Genomic DNA, 23,491 nt, shown 5'->3' on the forward strand with positions numbered 1-23,491 from the left:
GCTCGGAAACTGTTTGGAGAGCAGTTTTTTATGTTCATCGCCCGGAAAAATTTGCACCTCCTTGTGTAAATGTTCAATCGAAGACGTCTAGCGGCATCCTGTAATCGTTTTTAGTGCAGTACTTGGACACGTCTGAAGCTTCTTCTTCTGCGTTTCACTAGATCCATGCGACGTATTTTATGGAGGAAGTCTCTATTAGTTTGTGGTTTCACAGACATACATATATGTTAGCAATAGCATTATCTTAACGCCGTTATCTTATATTTCCGCTTTTTAATGAATTTCTGTCCAAAAGTGCATTCCACTAAATTTAAGTCACTCTTTCCCGATATACTCGTGTGCATGTAATACTTAGAAGTAGTAATTATCTTTGACTAAAATGACCGGCCTACTTTTGCAGAGTTCGGGTGAACTATTACATCCGCTATCTGCACGACAAATCGTTAAATCGGTGGCATCAAAGCCAGTCGGCGAGATATGCGCCGTTACTTCCGCTTATGCACTTCAGTGCGATATCTTGTTAATCTAGAATCGCAGCGCCGTTATTTTTAATAAAAATGTGCCACACTTAATATACTGACGACCACCACCGTACGCTACTGTTATTTTCAAAGGAATTGCCATTAAAGCGCTCTACACAAAAATTTAAATGTATGTGTGTGTGTTTGTGTGGCAGAGAATTACCAAAAAATGTAATAAAGTATAACTTTGTCGCATAACTAAAACGCGTAATGTGCAGAGATCAACTCTTGACCCTATAAACTGGTCTTCCATCCAGCCAGCCATCCATCAACGGAAAGAAGTCACCGCTACAATAACAAAAGCACACGAATTACTGCCGAGCGCTATCAACAATGTGTCAACAACATGTGAACTAATAAAAGCGCACTAATTTTTAGTTTTCCTTAACGACTTGCCCGCCTGTCGGCCAGTTAACCAGCAAGTTGGGCCGCACAAACTGTTAAGCGACAAACATTAAATTAACCGGTCCGGTAAAACGCCACAAGCCGCACTTTGTGTGTGTAAATGTTTGTCATTCGGAAATACAACAAAGATTAATGTTTATAAATACTTGTGGCAGTACTTGTATTAGCGGTGTAGAGCGTTCTTTGATGTACGGAAATTTGGAATATGGTGAATCGAACAAGCAACTAGTATACATATTACAGTTTTTGAGTTATTGATCTGAAATTTTACAGATGTGTTTTCCTCCTCAAGAAGCTGCTAATTTTTCGAATGATTTCGACGATTCAGAGCCGGTGACACCATGGAAAAGCCAGTCTAGGGGAAGACCTGTGACGACGAATACCGATCAAATCATGGAAAACATCGTGTTAGACCGGCATGTGGCCTCTCGTGACTTCGCCCAGCAGATGGGAGTTAGTTCCCAAACCATTTTCAACCATCTGCATCAGGCTGGATACACAAAAAAGCTTTATGTTTGGGTGCCGCATGATTCGACGAAAAAAAAACTTCTGGACCTACTCAATGGCAAAGATATGCTACTGAAACGAAACGAACTCGACCCACAAGGACTTGTTCCACCAGGGCAACGCCAGACCACACACTTCGTTGATGACTCGTCAGAAGCTACAGGAGCTTGGATGGGAGGTTTTATCGCATCCACCACATAGCCCGGACACAGCCCCAAGTGATTACCGCCTGTTCCTATCCATAGCGAACGTCATTGTTGGTGTAAAGTTGAACTCAAAAAAGATTTGTGAAAATTGGCTGTCCGAGTTCTTCGCAAATAAGGACGGGGCTTCTAGCAAAGGGATATAATGAAGTTGCCGTCTAGATGAAAACAGATTATCGAACGAAACGGCGCATATTTGAACTAAATCCGATCACTGTAATACTTTGACTGAATAAAGAGCAAAAAAGCGGAAGGCAGATATTTGACAACCTAATAATAAAAAAAAATAATATCTCATTGTTTCCTAGACATTTTCCTACTTATCAGATAATGGCTTTTGTGAATAGATATACATATATACTATATGTTTACATATATAAATATCTCATATCATAAGTGAACAGAGGCACGATCTCATAAGCTCGTACAAGTTATTTAAGCCAAGAAGCAACGCAAATGGTTAGCTGTGTATGTGTCTGTGTTTGTGCCAAAGAAGTCATAAACGAAATGAAAAACAAGAATAATTGAAAACTGTCAGCAGCAGCAACAACAAAAATTGACCCAGTTTTCAAGAAGGCAACGAACGACCAAGCCAACTTGAGCAGCTCAGCAACCCCTCTAGCGCCAAAGCTGCCGATCATGCTCAGTTACCATGTAATACCAACACATACGCGCACATACACACATATATACATACATAGAAACAAATAACAAAAAACACCGCCAACCAACAGAGCACCGACCACCGGGTAACCACAGAAGGCAGCCCGTTGCTTTGTTGTTGGAGTCAATAAACTATGAATTTTACAACATTTTTCTGCAACCAAGACGTGCAGGGAAATCAGTTAGATATATGTATGTACATATACTTAGTATAGTATATATTTTATGTATGAGTATTCTTCTGGTTTGATTTGCTGCTGTTGAAATTGAGTAAATTTGAAATTCAAATTGCAATATGTTCTCTTTCTGGCATAATTTGCGTCTTCATGGAAGAGCGATCGCCAGTGCGGATCTTCAGGACACTGTATATAATATGTACTATCTATATGTATGCATTTGTGTATTAAAGTTTGCGAGTGTCAAGAGGAATTTTCTCTCAAATATCGACTGAGTGTTTGGACACTTAAAAACTTTCACGCCTTCCAGAACCAGACAATATTTTGATATATTCTTTTTTAACACTACGGTCGTGGTTCGGTCTTAAGGGAAAACACAGTCGCAAGTTGTCTATCTCCTTTATGAGGTCACGCCAGTTGTAGCTCCTAAGCTCAGATAGGCCGCTGTGCACTTGGTCCTTCCATTGGATGCGTGGGTGGCCTTGCTTCTGTTGTCCATCCATGGGTCTCGAACTGAAAGAGCTTTTCGTTACGGTATCATTTTCCAAGCGAACGACATGGCCTAACCACCGCATTTGTTGGATTTCTATCGGCATATCGAGAACTCATACTCATAGTTCGTGATTCCATCTTCTTCGATATTAATCGCTCACGCGGACGGCTTAACAAATATTGCGAAGAATAGTTCTCTCGAACGCTCCAAGTATTTTCTCAACTCGGTTCGACATCGTCCATGTTTTAACACCGTAAAATGGAATGAAAATATTTTTTCTTCTTCGAGGGTGGGATCTCATTCTCAAATTCCCGGGATTGTTATCTTTTCACGCTGATTGGGTTTAGTAAATACGAAGATCTTGAGAACGATACCCGTAGTAGCTCTACTGTTGGTAGGATTCTCTCAAGTCGGTCGGCGTCTATTCACATGATAGTGACGGCTATAGCAGGCGTCTGCTTAAACCTAACTAATATACCACGTTCTTCGCATCTTTGTATTATCCATCAAATGAAGGATTCTACAAGTTTTAGTACTTTTTCGGTTTGTAGTCACACACACAACCCTAGCTCCAGTAGATAGTATAATAAATACATTACATCTAAAACATTATAAAATACACTTATAATATAAGTATACTTTCAACAACCTAGGGTACTCGATACATATAACTTTAATAACAAGAAACTTAAATTAAATTATGTTTACTATAAAATTGAAATTAACACCTTTTTATGGTCAAAAGCGTCTCTACGGCCATGTTTGGCGCGCATTCATGCCAACAATGCGACTTTTTCCCGAGCTCACAGCAGGCGACACTCGCCTCAGCAACAAACCCACCAACAACTGACAACTGTTGGCTTCTGGACAAGAGTACCTCAACCTCAGCAGCGCGGCTTTGCGACTTATTAGACAAATTGCTTTTGCTGGTCGTTGGCAATTGATTACATGTCGTTTGAGGCTGGAGGCTGGCTGGCTGCCTTTTGTTGCGACGCGACGGTGTTGATCGAATTTATATGCATTTATGCGTTCTGTTTATAACCGAGCTAGGCTATCGATGCCACTTCAAATGAAGCATTTGATATCGTATTGATTCGTATGTTAATATTGTCTTCAGTTGGTTAGTGGTAATACCTTAAAGTTAGAGGTTAAAAAAGAGAAATAGTCATAGAGCTACGAATATCAAAATTATCACAATGCCCAAGGAAATTGATTATCCAGAGGTATTCTTCCCAATTCATATCTACGTGGAGTGCATAGTACAGAAAGAATTGATATACGGCACACGCTGGGTCATTTAACGATCCCTAGACGATGCATTTTTCCAATATAATTTCAGTGCCTTAAACTTGTAATTACCAAAAAGAGCGTACTTGTATCCTGTACATACTTCACCCTTGCTCTTCTTGTACCGCATATAATGATTTTATGGTGTTCGATTAGCCTTACAGTAGTTGGCTCGGATAAGACGTACGATATCTTAACTAAACGAGGTCAGCTCGTGGATATCATCCGACTCCATCATTTTACACTTATTTGTCGACTTTTTATATTCAGAACAGAGTATGGGTACTAAGTTTGTAACACCCAGAAGGAAACGTCGGAAACCCTTTAAAGTGTATATATAGTAAGACATTTTAATTTAAATTTCGCGTGAAACCCCGTTAGTAAAAATACTTTTTTGAGGTTGGTATGACTATCAATGATAATTGTGCCAAATGTCACCATAAAATAATCATTAGTGTTTGGTATGCAATCGTCTTTCTGAAGTAGATAATGTGCATTCGGCGATTTTTACGATGAGTGTACCTATACAACAAAGAAGTTCCACAATATTATGTGTGCGGAATCATTTTTTTTTGTGTCGAAACGTTTAGAATATTGGGAAAGTCCTTCGGGTCGAGAACGTGTTGACGACGAACCACGTCCAGGTTGGCCATCAAGATAAACTGATATGTTGATGCCAATAAAGATCTTATTGACATCGGGAGGATCACTGAAAACCATTGAATGAAATCTATACTTGCGACAGGGAAACAGACTATTAATTGGCCGAATGTCGCGGCAAAGGTGAGCCGAAGCCAAAAAAACACATCAAACAGGTCAAAAATAAAGGTTATGTTACAGTTTTCTTCGATTATCGAGGTGTGGTGCATTCCGAACTCCTTCCGACCAAACTGTCAACACGGAAGACTATTTGAGTGTCATGCGTAGTTTGCGCGGAGTTATTCGTAAAAAGCGGCCAAAATTATGGAGCGACAACTCTTGGTTTTTGCACCACCATAATGAACCGTCGCACACTTCATTTATTCTTTGTGAGGTTTTCGCCAAGTTTTCAATCAATATCGAGCCGCAACCACCGTATTCGCCTGATTTAGCTTCATATGACTCTTAGCTATTCAGCAAACTCAAACGACTGCTCCCGGTTCCATTTTGAGTCAACTGAAGACATTAAACGAGAATCGCTATGCGTATTGAAGGATATTACGGAAATTGACTTTAACAACTGTTTCGAGGATTGGAAAAAACATTGGCCCAAGTGTATTGGGGCTAAGGCGATTACTTTGAGGAGAACGATAGATTTTGAAGAAGAAATTAAGAATTTTATAATTATGAACAAAGTCTTACTGAGTCGATTTAGTCATCACGTCTGCCTATGCGTCTGTATATATGCGAATAAATCTCTAAATTTTTGAAATATGAGACTGAGATTTTGCAGATCTCTTTTTCTCTTCAAGAAATTGTTCATTTGGCGGAACCGTCGATATCGGACCACCCTAAGATAGAGCGGCCATACAAACTAACCGAATTAAATCAAGTTCTTGTATAGAAAACATTTTAATTTGACGAGATATCTTCACTCAATCAAATCAAATTGCTATAGGATATACTAACTGTCCTACAACCTGATCAGCCAAACTTAAGTTCTTATATGGGAAACTTTTTTATTTGTCATATTATCTTTACGAAATTTGGAATAGATCATTTTTCAAAGCAACGCTCCAATCTGCGAACATATTGTTCAGATCGGACCACTATCGTTTAAAGCTGACATACAAACTGAACGATCAAAGTCAAGACAAACATTTTGTATATCCTTTTTTTCTTATAACCCTGCTATAAGAAATGTACCTGTGTAGGGTATTATAGTTCTGATGCAGCCGAAGCTAACGTTTTTGCTCGTTCTGACTGACAAAAGACTGTCAATCAACCTCTTATTCGCACCTAATACCTATATGGATTGACAAATTTCATACTGCAACAGCACATACATTTCTAAAGACTCGTATGAACATGTATGTACATAACTTCTAATTCAGCAAAATCCATTTTCCGAAGTTCCGAAGACGACAAGCAATTTGAATATGCAGACTAATGAATAAGTGAATGAATGAAGAAGGAAACAATATGAGTTGTACCTTTCGAACCAAGTGCAACGGCCTGAGAATAAAAAGTATAAATATGTCAATGTGTGGTATACATACATATATACTTATACATATATTTACATATGTAGACTTAAGCATGAGTTAATTTTTTTGTATGGAGAGCATGTGATATGTATATCAAGAAGCTGACTGATTTTTGACAACAGCCACTACTAAAATCACTGAAATGTTGCTTTGCTGTTATTAACCCATATGTGTTTGTGCGTCTCACAACAAAGTGGCGCTGCCGAGTTGCCAATCTGAGATGAGATGCCAAAGTGCCGAACTGCCAGCTAACGTGACCCACACTGCACATACGTGTTTATTATATGTTAATTAAAGTCTGTGAGGTGAAGTATCGTCTATGTTTCATTCTTCATTTTTCAAAAAATGGTGAGCTGCTAATACTTCGAAAAATTTAATGTCGAGTATATAATTGTAGTGTAAAGTGTAGATTTAAAAGATTTAAATAAGGCTGGATAAAAATAGAAGCTCCATGTATGGGTCGCGAATTAGTTAATTCAAGAAACCTCATGGACCGAATTTTCAACTGCAAATTGCTCTTGAATCGCAAAAAAATTGAGCCATTTCTGAAGCGAATGGTTACTAGTGATGAAAATTGGTCGCAAACGATAAGCTTAAGTAAATACGCTTGTGTTCGAATCACGGTGAGCTGGCGCAACCTTTTTTAAGTCAATATTGCCGGACAGGAAGATGTTTTGTGGAATTTGCTTAGAGCTGCTCTCCTATAGTCCAACTCTTAGTTCGGCTCTGTACTGTCAACAGTTGGATTGTCATACGGAAGCAATCGTCTAGAAGCAATTAGCTTTACCCAGTAGGAGAGAAATCGTCCTACATTAGGATAACGCCAAACCACACACAGTGGAACACACTCACCAGCTTGGTTGTGAGATTCTTATGCATACTCTTTATACAATATTATGAACCTGGCACCAAGTGATTACTACCTGTTCCTGTCTTTGGATATTGTTTTTGCTGGTGAAAAATTCGTTTGTCCTGAATATGATCACGGTAACTACGAGAATTTGAAGGTCACAGGTTTACTACAAGCGCGGCAATGAAATCAGTCTCATTATTTAATTGTCAAACCTCGTATGCTAAATAAAACCTTAAATTTAATACAGGTGTAGATAATTTATTTTTACTAGGACTTATAAAAGGTGATCCAAGTAGAGGAATCCTTGTTTTGACCGATCACGCTTGAGTCGTGTCAAATTGACGTATTATTTTTATTCAGTTTTGTTTAGCATTCCATTATGGAAAATCATACGCCTGAAATCAAATCCTTCAACTTTATTACGAAAATTCTTGCTCTATAAAGAATGTGTTTCGTTTGCTTCGATAAACTTATGGTTAACATTATCGGCCTACTGAATGTACTATTCGCAACACTCTAACTCATCTTGAGACCCAGCATTCATTATTGTACCTATAATATTCGACCGAATAGTTCATGTCCAGCACAAGGTGAAGAAAATATAGCAGCCGTAGCTGAGAGTGTACAAGAAGACTTAGAAGAGTCGATTCAACACTATTCGCGGCAACTTGGACTGACGTGTGTAACGACTTGGCGCATTTTACGTTGAGATCTTAAATTAAAAACGTACAGAATACAGCTTCTGCAAGAACTGAAGCCGCTCGATGTTCCCAAGAGATATTGCTTCGCTCTATAGGCTCTTAAAGAGTTCCAAGAAAATTAACGTGTTCGAGCCAAATTTTGTTCAGAGATAAGGGAGCCAGAAGCTCAACGGGGTATGCAAACAAGCAAAATTGCCGCCTTTGGGATAAAGAGTAACCTGCAGAGATTCAAGAGCTGCCTTTGCAACTTTGGGATGGTCGATTGACCACTAGTGTTGTTCTGATGGAATACATTTGGTCTCTAACTGGCTTAAGCTGGCCGGTTCGGAGCGGTTCTTCCTTTACTTAGTTATACGGTACGTAAAGCATCATGAATACCAAGCGGCCTCGCTTGCCCCCCATTAAGTGGGAACTTATTTTCAAATTTGTCAGCTTCCCATATGATTTTGTGATGCTGTGTTAGTTGTAAAAAATAATTAGCAAGAGACTTGGAGAATTCCACCGAAACAACTGATCACGTGCCAACAATTATAATTCAGCTAAGAACTAACTGTATTTACTACAAATGAATGTATATAAATTTGCATACATAAATCGGTATATATGTATGTATGTATTTGCTTTTACTTAAACCGCTAGGTCATTTTCATTAATTCATAACATATCACGCAATATTTTTCACTGGAAATAATAAATCTTTATCTGCTAAAATTTGACTTCTCGCAGAAAGTATTAACATCTTCAAGATGGAAAGCAATGTACCATTGTTAGTTACGATTACATACATACAAGTATATGCTTTACACGCTCTCATGCATAAAAATATATTATTAACAAAAAAATCTGGCCATAAGTGCGACAGCAATTAGACTCAGACTCAGACTGTATTGACATGAGCAGTGACAAGCTTAACGTTCCATTTTCATATTATCTAAAACATTTCATCTTATTCTCTTGAAAAGACATTATCAAAAATTATTTCCAGGCAGCAAATGCAGGTTTTGCTTGGACATTTTACAGAGGCAATCAAAGCAGTAACACATACATACATAGATATAAATATACAGCCTGAGAAAATATTTTTTTTTTTTGTTCGACAATAAATGTTTGAACACACGTACTGCGTTTTAAGAACTGTAAAAAACAAACAGTTGACTTTGCTTGACTTGCTTCTTCCTTTCAGCCACAACCGTGGAGCGGTCTGGGCCGAACACAAAACCCGCGATCAGTAGGCGCCGTTGCTTCAGTTATGCATTAAAAGATCCCCAATCGAAGCAGATTTTCGCCGAGGATTCATTGGATTTTTATACACTTAACTATATTCATGTCACCGCAGGGCTTATACAGTGTGGGGTTTTTGAATCTAGCGCTCCCTTTCAACGTCTTCAAAGTGATAGTGAGGACATAAATGACGATCAACATATGGGTCAATCACAATCCGTGATCACCGGAAGTTCCATCGAAGCTGTGAGTGAATTCATCAAAAAATTTATCATTGAAATTCAAATTCAAATTGAATTAAACATCTCCAAAACATCGATTTATCGCATTTTGACCGAACATTTGGGCTTACGAAAGGTGTGCGAACGGTTTGTTCTGCACAAATTGACTGACGATCAAAATTTTCTCAAAATCCAACTTTCGTAGGAAGATTATTTAACCAAAAATCACACTTTAACCATAAACCACTCCCCGTGGTCGGTGCGACTTCTTCCTTTTCGAAAAAATGCATTTGTCCATGAAAGGAAAATGTTATGCAGACGTAGAAGCCATTCAAAAGGCTTGCATCGGCATACTGGCAGCCAAAGAGCTAAAATACTCGTGCGACATGCTTTTGGACCGTGCAAAAAGCTGTATTGAAGCAGAAATAGACTATTTTGTTTAAAATAAATTGATTTTGCCGAAAAAACCATTTGTTCTATTTTTTTAAGTCCTTTCGGCTCCAAAGATCTTGCAGAGAATAGTTCTCACGAGTGCTTTCTCAATTCGTTTCATTATCATTCATATTTCTGAGCCGTATACTAGTGTGGGAATAATAAGAGATACGTAGAGCGTTCGCCGAGAGTGAGGTTGGCTTATGAATTACCACCGATCCCAAAGCAGCACATTTTTGATGCTGGTTTCGTGACATACAAAGTCCTTTACTTCATCAAATTTATAGTTGCCAACTGTAACATAGTTCCGAAGATACGCGGAATCATTGTTTGTGGCCTCCAAGCTTGTTTATTAAAAGAAGCAACTAAATCGCAGGAAGTGGAATCTTAGTACGCCATACTCTGAGGAAGACCACAGTTTTACCAGGATGTCGCTTGACTTGATTTCTTAAGGTAACAGAAATTGTAGCTGACCTAAAAAAATCAGGAAAGGTCGGCATATAGGCTACAGCCATCGTGTGGAATTGCGCAACCATGATGGGGTTCTATGTTCCAGAAGGATCAAGCAATTTTATTATAATTTCCATATAACGGGCATTTTTTGTACTAGAAAACGAACATTGAGACAAATATACCATAAACTAAAAACACTTTACAACTCCCAACATATGAAACTACTTCGGAGCCTCCGAAAAGAGCAATCCAGCAAAAATAGACCTTTCTGACGTCATAAAAACTTTGATTGTCTTTAAATTCGTTCCAAGATATGCCAATAATTGATCAAACCAAGCTTACGTGGAAACCAGGGCAACTCAACGACGTAACGTTGGTTAAATACTACCGATCTTCAATTCGTTGGGACTTCCAATCCAATGCGGCCACGTCGAGGAAATACTAATGGTTAAGAGATTGACTGCCATTCTTGAGAATATTATGGGAAGAATTTTGAATATTATTATTTGATATTAGATCAAGTCCGAGTGTACTAAGAGTTTAAAATTTCTCATGGAAATGTATATTGATTTGTATGTTGAGTTTATTAACAAACTAATATGCCTTTCGCATCCAATTTATATCGTATTAAATTAATCAGTTCTCCTTTTGACAACTCGTTGATTGGTGGTTTACCGACTAGTCTTCATGTGCTCATATTCATAACGGCAAGCTCATCTGCGAAATGCGTCAAGCAGTTAGACGATTTGACTGTCGATATGTTGTCGGGTCATTCAACTCTAACACGACCGGTAACGACTACAGCCGCTTGTTGGTAAATTCACTCACAATTTGCACATACGAATAAACAACGAATAGCCGCCGTAATTACTTTATAACGCAAGCGTAGACTACTTGAGTGCAGAGCATTTGTATATATAAATAAAGTATAGTAATTTCCTCTTCTACTCATTCACTGTATTTGCATTTCCCACTAGCTATTAACTTGTATGTTTATCGTAAATTAGTTATATGCAGGTTTATACCATTAGATTAATTTTTTTAAATCTACTGAGGCAAAAACTGGAACAATCAATCTCAGAAGAACCATTCACCATAGAACAGAGCAGGTAGTAGATCGGACTATAAGCTGGATGTATAAGAATTTCCGAACCAAAATCCCGGAGCTTCTGGAGAGTCACTCGTCATTGTTTCGCCTGTCAATGTCCTAATGGAACACAACTCCGCTACTATTGGTAGAAGCTGGTCACTTCTGGGCGATTGCTCTTTCAGACGGTCCAGCTGTTGACAGTACAGGTTCGAATAAAAATGTGCATAACCTCAAATACATACTACAAACGCATATGCTTCTGTATATACCCAGCAAGTCCGGGAGGAGTCCGCAGTTAGGCGTAAAGGAACACAAGTATTAATGGCACTTGTGAGGCTTTTATGTAGAACGAATTGTTCGCTTTTATTTGAGTATGTCCTATGAAGTGTGTTATTGTGCCCTCTTATACCTGAATGCCTAAAAAGAGAGACTTCTCCAGAATATCGCCGATAATTTTTGGTTTATGGTAGCATTGAAGAGATTTGTAAACGAATACTCAACTATTCGATCTCTAACTAAACCCTAAATGTATGTATTGCAGCTCGCATCCAAGTTAATGTATCCGAGGTAAAGCTAAATGACCTGCAGCCTTTCCGTACTTCAATTCCTGAACTCGACCTTAAGTTATGAATTGGACAATGAGCAGGATTAACTCTTTTTTTTATACCAACGCAATGGAAACGAGTCGAAGTTACGACTATGGTAGGGTTACCAAAAGAATGGTTACGGGTCGGAGTTCAGCTCTATGCATACGACCCATTACTGGGCTCCGCGGGAGCTGAATCAACGCTAAGATCTGGTTAAAGGAGTTCTCTACTCAGCTAAACAAATTACTGCAGTTAGTAGTCCTAAGTAGTACGATCCATCTCGGAGTTCAGCCACTGAGTCTAAGTAACCTATTAATCTCTAATTGTGCTCTAAAGATATGTGTTGGAGGCTAATTTTTTTCCAATTGTACTCTATAGAGAGTATTCCGGTGTAATCTCTCATTAAAGTTAACTCACCAATTTTTTTTTGCATATTTCTGTATATACATACATACATTTAAATCAATGTTTGCGTGCTATAATTAATGTTGTTGTACATAGTACAGTTAATATTATATATTTGTAGGTGTTGTTTTTGTTGTTGCAAACGCATATGCATTCACATAGTGTTAGTGTTTGTTGTGTCTTTTTGCGATTATAAAATCTGCACTTCATCGTACTGACCCACATTTTACCATTCCCCTTCCTTTCCACGACGTTCGCGCGCAAATTCGCTGTCTCGCATACATAATGCAAATACGAAGTCAGTAATTGTTGTTGTAATAGCTTTTCGACTGCATTTAACGTTAGTGCTTACATGCATAGCTGTTATAAACACTGCTTTTATAGTAAATCAATAAAGCTATACTTTTCTTCCAAATCACTGCCGACATGGAAGTCGTCGATGTCTCGTGTCTGTCTGCCATGCACTGAAAAGTTGTGGGGTATACGAAGTATATGGGGAAATCCACCTTTTCGAGAGAAAACTTTAAAGTTTTTCAAATGAAGCTTCCAACCTTATACATAGTTGGTTGCCGTGGATCAAAACTCATATTTCCGGTAGGATCGAAAGCTTGTCCAAAATCTGTAGAACAAGTCTTAGTAGAAGCATAGAATAAAGCAGTTATGTAACTTTAATTAGGTATTCACATAGACTCCTGTGTCAAATTAAACTCCCGAACTTTTAGAATCAGAGAGCGACGCTCAAAGTTAACGAACCGATAAGTGACGAATCGAAGAGAGCTATTAAAAGCTTCAATTTAAAAATTGAAATTTGAGTCTTTGCAGATCTCTCAAGTAGCCATTTCAGAACATTTCAAAGTAGCCGGACATTATCGAAAGATAGGATATTGAGTGCGATATGAAATGAAGTCAAGAGTCGTCAAAATATGATTTTGCATGTCAAAATTACTGCTTGAACGTTACAAAAAGAGTCACTTTGGTATTGGATTGTAAGTGGTGATGGGAAATTCTAAACATTATATTTTAGTTTTATCCAAAAAATAGTCAGAAAGATGGAATAGTGTTATAGCTACAGATGGTCAATGGTTTCTATAACAAAATTTCTTCAAAATCCCGCGAATATTGTATAGAGTCATTATATTTTCGATTTTTCAATGGCTTCACAAAGGACTACAGCTATTAGTCCACGTGCGAACTCTGATCAGCCATCTAACCTTACTTAACCTAACCTAACCTATGATCTTTTGATTGACTTTCAGATTCTTACTATAATGATGAGTCGGCTTTAGTATACCGTCCCAGGATTTCGGGAGTAAAATGAGTATGGTCGGATAGAGGAGATGAGGAGATAATGGTAATTTTCAACTTTAAACGCGAATATCTCGAAAACTATAAGCTTACGGCGACTATAACTATATATATTCTTAATCTAGAGGATCTATCTATCCGACCATATCCATTTTATCGCGAAATCCTGGGACGGTATACAAAATCTTTCCCCATTTCTTAAGCTAAGTTTAACAAGCATCTAAAAATATTTCTTCGCGAACTACAAAAGAATAAAATGTTTGGTTAAACCCAACTTAGATTTACGTTTCTTGTTATTTTTTTATATATTTTTGGTTTTATTTATTTTATTTTTTTACTTTTAGATTTTTATTTGCTATTAATATTTTTTTTTTAATGCTTATCACATATTGAATGCCATACTAATATATAGTATGAGTAACCGTAATAACTGATAAGGCTCCGCTTGTTTATTAAGTCGTTCTTCGAACAGCCAACTGAGAAGCGATCTCAGTTTAATTTATACATTCGAACTGTGTACTACATTTTACTAAAATTAAAATCAGCTCCATAAAAAAATAGAATTAAAATAATAAAATTAAAATGCTAAAGGTAACATTTTTGTTAATAACTCTGCTAATCGCGTCATTAGAAGCAGCCAAAATGGTCTGTTATTATGACTCAGCCAGCCAATTTAGAGAAGGTTAGCTTACACGGAGGTTCCTGTGATTATTGATTATATTGTGTTGGTATATATCTTCGTATGTGTGTCTTTATTATTGAGTCAAATGTGTGTACAAAATAAATATTGAAAATCAGAAGATTGTATGTGGTGTAGTGTCTAACAGACTCCATTCTCGAGACTGAAACAGCTGAATAAATGAGTGAATAAATATTATCCTAACATTATGGACGGCTTTACCTTTGTTCAGGATCGGAGGCCATCTCGTTTTGGGTTCATTCACCGAACGTGTGTAGTGCTTGATGATCGTTCGGTTTCAATTCTTGTATGAGTTAGTTTTTGTAAGCCGTCAAACCAGAATCCTTTCGCAGAGCCTTTCTTAAAGTGAATGAGCTCAGCTACAATTGTTGCGGGCGATGACCGGATGGACTCATTCGGGTCTTCTTCGAGACTCTACTGCACAGCAGCAATATCGTCTTCGGTACGTATGGTAGGGCGTCTCTGATGATGGCCACTATCCACTAGAGTAAACATGGTGTGAAGACGATATATGGTCGCTGGAATTGCCAACTCCGCTGCACGATTATGTGGACCGAATTTTGGTAATAAATTTGCATGATTTGCTAACGTAGATCCGAAGTAAGTCAGTTTACTATGAAATGGCAAACCAAACTCAATATAAATCAAAGAAACAGCAGTCAAATAGTCGAACTCTGAAAAAAATATTGGCTCAGAGAAGACCAGACATTTAAAATAAACACCCGTTGTGTGGTTCATTATCTATATAAAGACACTTATACGAATCCATATATTATATATAGAATCTATATGTATATGAGTATATATACATATATAATTCAAGGTTATCAGCGCAATATGTATATACTGACTACTTATCGTAAAAACAAAAAACTTCTATGTGTTCGTGTTTTGAATGTTTTATAATAATTTTGTAAAACAATAATATAAATTTATTAATAAAATGCATTAAATTATCTTCGTCAGGTCCAGCAAAATTAACACTGCAAGATTTGGAACCAGCTTTGCAATTTTGTAATTATCTCGTTTACGGTTATGCCGGTATTGATCGAGAGACCTATCAATTAAAGCCCTTAAACAAAAATTTGGATATCACACAGAATCATTACCGTGATATCACCAACTTACGACGCAACCATCCGCAACTCTTAATATTGCTCTCGGTTGGTGGAGATCGTGATTTATTTGAAGAATCACCAAGCAGTTCTTACCTCAGCGTGCTGGAGAATCAGGCACATCGAAACTCGTTTATTAACAGCGCTTTAGCGCACTTGAAAACTTACGATTTTGATGGTTTAGACTTGGCATGGCAGTTTCCTAAAAATCCGCCCAAAATAGTGGAAGGTAGATTTAGTAGCGGTTGGAGAAAAGTCAAAGGATGGTTCTCTTCTTCGAAACCCGTTGATGAATACGCTGCCGAGCACAAAGAACAATTCACCACGTTAGTGCGTGAGTTGAAAGACGCTTTTAAGTCTGATGGACTTATCTTGACATTAACCATGCTACCGCATGTGGATCCGAATCGTAAGTTCTTCCTATTACACAAAGCCAAAGCTTTATTTCATTAGTACTCGAGTTTTTATTAATTTATTTTGCAGTATTTATTGATGTCCCATCGGTTATCGGCAATGTGGATTTCGTCAATCTTGGTAGCTATGACTTCCAAACACCAGATCGCGATCCTAAAGTTGCTGATCATAGTGCGCCAATATATGAAATGTTCGAACGCGATCCCACCCACAACATTGACTATCAAGTGCAGCATTGGCTCAATAACTCAGCACCTAGTAACAAAATCCACATTGGTGTGCCGGCTTATGGCCTTTCTTGGACTATGTCAAGTAAATCTGGCATTACCGGTTACCCGCCGATTGAGAAAACTCTTGGTAGAGGCGCCGGCGGCAGGCAGTTACGCAAACCTGGCCTAATGAGTTGGCCCGAAATTTGTGAAAAACTACAGGCTGACAAAGAATTGACCGGTGAAGCTGCGCCTTTACGCAAAGTTGGCGATCCAAGACAACGCTATGGGAGCTATGCTTATCGATCAGCCGATGATAATGACCAGAACGGAATATGGGTGAGCTATGAGGAACCCAGCACTGCAGCAGTTAAGGCAAGTTACGTATTCGCCAAAAGTTTGGGTGGCGTTGCTTTGTTCGATTTGTCGCTGGACGATTTTCGTGGCCAATGTGCCGGTGAGAAGTATCCGATACTGAGAAGTATTAAATTTAAATTGTAAAATCACTTCCCTGTTAATAAATTATAAATTATATTAAAACGAGAGAGTAAAAACTATATTCGAAACTGCTTTTTTGACTTTTCAATAAGGTGGCTCTCAAAGGCATTGTTAAAACTTATATCGTGTATCTTTAAGAGTGTCTTTAAGAGTGAGTCAAATGCAACTGTTGAGTTTTTTTGAACGCTCCCGTTATACAGAGATCAAAGTTTTTTTGTATGAGATTTCGCTGATAGTGGTTCATCACACCAAAGCACCGTAAAGCAAACTTATCTTCTCCACCATGGTGTAACACCAATCCATGAGTCCATGAATTCACAACCATATTTATTCTTATTTTACTTTTGAGCGATTGAAATATTGCTGCATGGGTAACATATTATTTAAATATGTAGAAAGTTCCGTGAGTAATTGAAAAGTTTTGGTCTGATCCACAGGAACGGGGGGCAATCATGAGGACAACATTAATAATTTAATCGACATTTTCACCGAACTCGATGCAGAAATGGCTGTTGAAACTTCGCCAACGCCATGTTCGGCTTCATTGTCATCGAATCGCAATTTGAGCGAATCGGCACTCGACGACACAGTGTCCAGCATCATGACGAGGAAAAGAAAAGTAGTGTTGAAGATAACTACAGTCGCAGACACTCAGCCGGTACACAGTCCCATCGAAACCAGCTCAACAGCGGAACAGCCGTCTACCAGCCCATGAGCCATTGCAAAAGCAGGGGATGAGATAGAGGCAGTGGACGGCTCCCTGGAGGCGCGTTAAGCCAGCGTTCTTGATGCATTGCAGATTTTTATGAAAAGTCCAAGGCTCTATGGCTTGACTTTATTCATTTACTAGGGCTGTTAGAACCCCCTGAACATTAAGGATAATAAAATAATAGGTTTTTGCTGGAAATTGAACTACTCGTAAGCACGGAAGACTGAACGCATAGTAATGCACTGAGTTACATAACGGGTGATTTTTTTGAGGTTAGGATTTTCATGCATTAGTATTTGACAGATCACGTGGGATTTCAGACATGGTGTCAAAGAGAAAGATGCTCAGTATGCTTTGACATTTCATCATGAATAGACTTACTAACGAGCAACGCTTGCAAATCATTGAATTTTATTACCAAAATCAGTGTTCGCTTTTTTTTTTTTTTCGGACAAATTTTGTTCAGCGATGAGGCTCATTTCTGGTTGAATGGCTACGTAAATAAGCAAAATTGCCGCATTTGGGGTGAAGAGCAACCAGAAGCCGTTTAAGAACTGCCCATGCATCCCGAAAAATGCACTGTTTGGTGTGGTTTGTACGCTGGTGGAATCATTGGACCGTATTTTTTCAAAGATGCTGTTGGACGCAACGTTACGGTGAATGGCGATCGCTATCGTTCGATGCTAACAAACTTTTTGTTGCCAAAAATGGAAGAACTGAACTTGGTTGACATGTGGTTTCAACAAGATGGCGCTACATGCCACACAGCTCGCGATTCTATGGCCATTTTGAGGGAAAACTTCGGACAACAATTCATCTCAAGAAATGGACCCGTAAGTTGGCCACCAAGATCATGCGATTTAACGCCTTTAGACTATTTTTTGTGGGGCTACGTCAAGTCTAAAGTCTACAGAAATAAGCCAGCAACTATTCCAGCTTTGGAAGACAACATTTCCGAAGAAATTCGGGCTATTCCGGCCGAAATGCTCGAAAAAGTTGCCCAAAATTGGACTTTCCGAATGGACCACCTAAGACGCAGCCGCGGTCAACATTTAAATGAAATTATCTTCAAAAAGTAAATGTCATGAACCAATCTAACGTTTCAAATAAAGAACCGATGAGATTTTGCAAATTTTATGCGTTTTTTTTTTAAAAAAAGTTATCAAGCTCTTAAAAAATCACCCTTTACATACGTGTGTGTATTTGATATGATTAATAAAGCTATATTTTTCCCTAGTATCACTGCCGACATGGAAGTTGTCGATGTCCCGTGTCTGTCTGGCATGCACTAAAAAGTATCCGCCTTTTCGAGAGATAACTAAAAACTTTTTCAAATGGAAGAACATTTCCACTAACCTTCCAACCTTATATAATTTTGGTTGCCATGGATCAAGAGTCACATTTCCGATAGGATAGGATAGGAAAGCTTATCTAAAATCTATAGAACAGGTCTATTCATCAATTTGAAGTGAGCGATTGCCGAATAACGTCCGGAAACGCAACTAGACAGGAGATGAAAATTTTCCAGAATGACAACTATCGCCCTTTTCTTGAGGGACCGGTTTTAAACCATTTGGAAAACAGCGGTTGGGTGCGGTTGGTTCACTTTTTCATTTTTTACATACGGTAAGAAAAAGAATTTATTGATATTTGGAGTGCTAAAAAATTCGGTTGTTTCTGTCGATGTGTGAGATCTCGCATTGTCGTGGTGAAGAGTGATCCGTCTTCGGCGGTTGATTCTCATGATGTCTTGTAAGATCTTCAATGTGAAAACAAATGTTTTTGTACCACTCAGACTTTACTGTACTGCATTATTCTAGTGGCAAGGTTGTGACATGTTCAGTGTTTCCAAACAATGAACAACCATTTGGTTTGGTTTATGGAAACACTCATACAGACGACTGCCGTTTACTTTCGGGCTATTACGCATAAATTCACGATTCATCACCTGTTTCCATATCATAGACTTGTTTCGAAACGCCGCTATCATATATATATATATTTTTTTTCAATTCTTCTTGGAGTGACCGACGACCTCATTGGAATTACCCATACCATCGATAAACACGGGTTCTTAATGGAGCTTCATCGCCACAAATTCAATTAATTTCATGCAGGCAATTCACCGTGTCGTTCCTTTTGCGGTTGTTAACTCGGCTATAATCGCGTAAGCGGTGTCTACGCCAAATAAGAAGAAGAAGAATTCACCGTGTCGTAAGTCAAACCTCCATGAATTGGACTTCATAATGCTGCTTTCATATTTCAAAAGTGTGCTCGTTGGGAGAAAATATTCGTCGAATACCGAGATGATCACCGAAATTGAGGTATATTTTTAAACAAAGAAAAAATAGTATCTAAAAGTTGGAGGGCACCATAAGCAGTGTATCACCGTTGAAAGGGACTATGTTGAATAAAAAAAAAACATTTACCCCAAAAAAAACAAATTTTATTATGTTTGGTAGAGGATTTTTAATTGAACTGTGCGACATGCAATATACCTACATCACTAAAATGAGGAATATATGATTCAGTTTTATCAAAAGCATAGACCTACGAGTGGTACAAAGACTTCAAAGGCGGTGAACAAATCGTTGAAGACATGTCTCGTTCTGGACGACCTTCGACCTCTTCAACTGATGAACATATTAAGAAAGTGAAGGGTGTTTGAGAGATAACAAGAGAGCTTGACATCTCCCGCGAGTCCATTCGCATGATTTTGGTAGATATTTTGGATATGAAACGCATTTTTGCTCAACTCGTCCCGATAAAATGATTTGTTTTCAAAAATAGTACAGAAAGCAGGTCTTTTTGGACGAAAACAAACCACGCCAAAGCCGCTCAAAAATCAAGGTGATGCTTATTGTTGAGGGACAGATGGTCAATAAAGAGTTCTATTTGGCCATATTGAGGCGTTTGCATGAGAACATTTGTCGAAAACGGCCCGAATTGTGAAAGAACAATTTATGGATTTTACGCGATGATAATACACCATCTCATCCAACCGAATTTAAAGCCAAAAACGCAATGAATACCATTGATCAACCTCCATATTCCCCAGATTTGACTTCGTGTGATTTTTCTTATTCTCCGAACTGAAATTGCCGATCTGTTGAACTCATTTTCGGTCGATCGAAGAGATAAAACAAAATTCCATGAAGTAGTTGAAGGCCATGCCAAGAAGTGCTTATGAAAAGTGTTTCGAGGGCTAAAAAAATCGTTGCTCTAAGTGTTATATCTAGTTGAGATTACTTGGAAGGCGACAAAATAAATATTCCTGAATAATTTGGTTTTATTTACAATTTACGCGCACTCTTTTGTCACAATGAGAGAGTATAGATTGTTCGGTTAAACCCAACTTATATCTTCTTGTTATATTTCATAATAACTGATAAGGCCCGGCTTGCTTATGAAATTTCAAGTCGTTCTTCGAACAGCCAGCTGAGAAGCGATCTCAGTTTAATTTATACATTCGAACTGTGCAGTATATTTTACTAAAATTAAAATCAGCTCCATAAAAACAATATAATTAAAATAATATAATTAAAATGCTAAAGGTGACATTTTTGCTAATAACTCTGCTGATCGCGTCAATAGAAGCAGCCAAAATGGTCTGTTATTATGACTCAGCCAGCCAACTTAGAGAAGGTTAGCTTACACGGAGGTTCTTGTGATTATTGATAATATTGTGCGGGTTTATGTACTCCTGTGTCTTGAGTACCTATACAACAAAATATGTGTACAAAATAAATATTGAAAATCAGAGGAGCATATATGGTGCAGTGTCTAACAGACTCCATTCTCGAGACTGGAATAGTTGAACAAATGAGTTTATAAATATTATCCACAGGGTAAAGTAGCTTAATTGTTTTTAACGAGGAGTAAGCATCGAAAGCTTGAACCCAGGAGTGTAACTTGTTGTAAGTACGTATAGGATGCTAGACATGTGGTTTTCAAGAAGAAATAAAACGCATATAGTTTTAATGTCTCTGATGATGGCCACTATCCATTGCTTGAATTACCGACTCCGCTGCATGATTATGTGGAGTGAGTATTGGACGCAGCGCACGATGCGGACCTATATTTTGGTAATAAATTTGCACGATTTGCTAACGTTGTTCCGAAGTAAGTCAGTTCACTATGAAATGGCACTCTAAAGTCAGTATAAATCAAAGAACAGCTGTCAAAAAGTCGAACTCTGAAAAAAATATTGGTTCAGTGAAAACCAGACATTTAAAATAAACATCCGTTATATGCATCATTATCTAATGTAAAGACACTTATACGAATCCGTATATATTATATACATATAACTACATACTTGTATATATGTATATATTTCAAGGTTATCAGTGCAGTATGCACATATATTGTCAAAACAAAAAACTTCTATGTGTTCATGTTTTGAATGTTCTATAATAATTTTGTAAAAAAAATAATAAATATTTACTAATAAAACGCATTAAATTATCTTCGTCAGGTCCAGCAAAATTAACACTGCAAGATTTGGAACCAGCTTTGCAATTTTGTAATTATCTCGTTTACGGTTACGCCGGTATTGATCCAAGGACCTATCAATTAAAGCCCTTAAACAAAAATTTGGATATCACACAGAATCATTACCGTGATATCACCAACTTACGACACAACCATCCGCAACTATTAATACTGCTCTCGGTTGGTGGGGATCGTGACTTGTTTGAGGAATCTCCAAGCAGTTCTTACCTCAGCGTGCTGGAGAATCAGGCACATCGAAACTCGTTTATTAACAGCGCTTTAGCGCACTTGAAAACTTACGATTTTGATGGTTTAGACTTGGCATGGCAGTTTCCTGAAAATCCGCCCAAAATAGTGGAAGGTAGATTTAGAAGCGGTTGGAGAAAAGTCAAGGGATGGTTCTTTTCTTCGAAACCCGTCGATGAATACGCTGCCAAGCACAAAGAACAATTCACCACGTTGGTGCGTGAGTTGGAAGACGCTTTTAAATCTGATGCACTTATCTTGTCATTAACCATGCTACCGCATGTGGATCCGAATCGTATGTTCTACCTATTACACAAAGCCAAAGCTTTATTTCATTAGTACTCCATTTTTCTAAATTTATTTTGTAGTATATATTGATGTCCCATCGGTTATCGGCAATGTGAATTTCGTCAATCTTGGTAGCTATGACTTCCAAACACCAGAGCGCGATCCTAAAGTTGCTGATCATAGTGCGCCCATATATGAAATGGCCGAACGCGATCCCACCCACAACATTGACTACCAAGTACAGCATTGGCTCAATAATTCAGCACCCAGTAACAAAATCTATATTGGTGTACCAGCTTATGAACTCTCTTGGACTATGTCATGTAAATCTGGTATTACCGGTTACCCGCCGGTTAAGAAAACTCTCGGTAGGGGCGCCGCCGGCAAACAGCTGCACAAACCTGGCTTAATGAGTTGGCCCGAAATTTGTGAAAAACTACAGGCTGACAAAGAATTGACCGGTGAATCTGCGCCTTTACGCAAAGTTGGCGATACAAGACAACGCTATGGCAGCTATGCTTATCGATCAGCCGACTATTATGACCAGAACGGTCTTTGGGTGAGCTATGAGGAACCCAGCACTGCAGCAGTTAAGGCAAGTTACGTATCCGCCAAAGGTTTGGGTGGCGTTGCTTTGTTCGATTTGTCGCTGGACGATTTTCGTGGTCAATGTGCCGGTGAGAAGTATCCGATACTGAGAAGTATTAAATTTAAATTGTAAAATCACTTCTTTGTTAATAAATTATAAGTAAATTAAAGTAAAAACTAGTGCGTTGAATTTCAATAAGGTGGCTTTTTTAAAACTCAAACCGTATATCTTTAATGATGGCGCTTTGATTCCATATGTCTGATGTAATAAATCGATGACCACATCTGGCCATCCAGACCTCCATCTTCGGAGTCTCTTCTCATCTCATTTTGTTGGGTTATTTAAAAAGCAAAATAAATGGCAGTTATCCTCTGACCATTGGGTTTCAGCTCTTAACTCAAGTTCAGTCTGTTGCATGCAAGATTGCGTGATAAACCAATAAATTTGTGTTCGTACATACATACATATGTACACACACACATAGCGTAATTAACATATTAGTATGTAGGTTTACATTGTT

General features: G+C 38.1%; 1 protein-coding gene across 3 annotated transcripts; it reads left to right on the forward strand.

The window, feature by feature from the left end:
- The first annotated feature begins 14,209 nt into the window (after positions 1–14,209).
- On the forward strand, positions 14,210–23,147 carry LOC125777480 (chitinase-like protein Idgf5). Of its 3 annotated transcripts, none has more exons than XM_049452556.1 (3): positions 14,210–14,391; positions 21,832–22,389; positions 22,463–23,147. In XM_049452556.1, exons 1-3 carry the CDS (start codon positions 14,292–14,294, stop codon positions 23,101–23,103), a joined length of 1,299 nt encoding a protein of 432 aa, XP_049308513.1. In that variant the 5' UTR covers positions 14,210–14,291; the 3' UTR covers positions 23,104–23,147. The 3 variants fall into 3 exon arrangements, with proteins under 3 accessions (XP_049308513.1, XP_049308512.1, XP_049308514.1); XM_049452555.1 differs by lacking the exons at positions 21,832–22,389; positions 22,463–23,147 and adding exons at positions 15,376–15,933; positions 16,008–16,687 and having other exon boundaries at positions 14,219–14,391; XM_049452557.1 differs by lacking the exon at positions 14,210–14,391 and adding an exon at positions 20,811–20,999.
- Positions 23,148–23,491: the final 344 nt, after the last annotated feature.

The sequence above is a fragment of the Bactrocera dorsalis genome, chromosome 3, assembly GCF_023373825.1.
Source record: "Bactrocera dorsalis isolate Fly_Bdor chromosome 3, ASM2337382v1, whole genome shotgun sequence".
NCBI classification, from domain to species: Eukaryota; Metazoa; Arthropoda; class Insecta; order Diptera; family Tephritidae; genus Bactrocera; species Bactrocera dorsalis.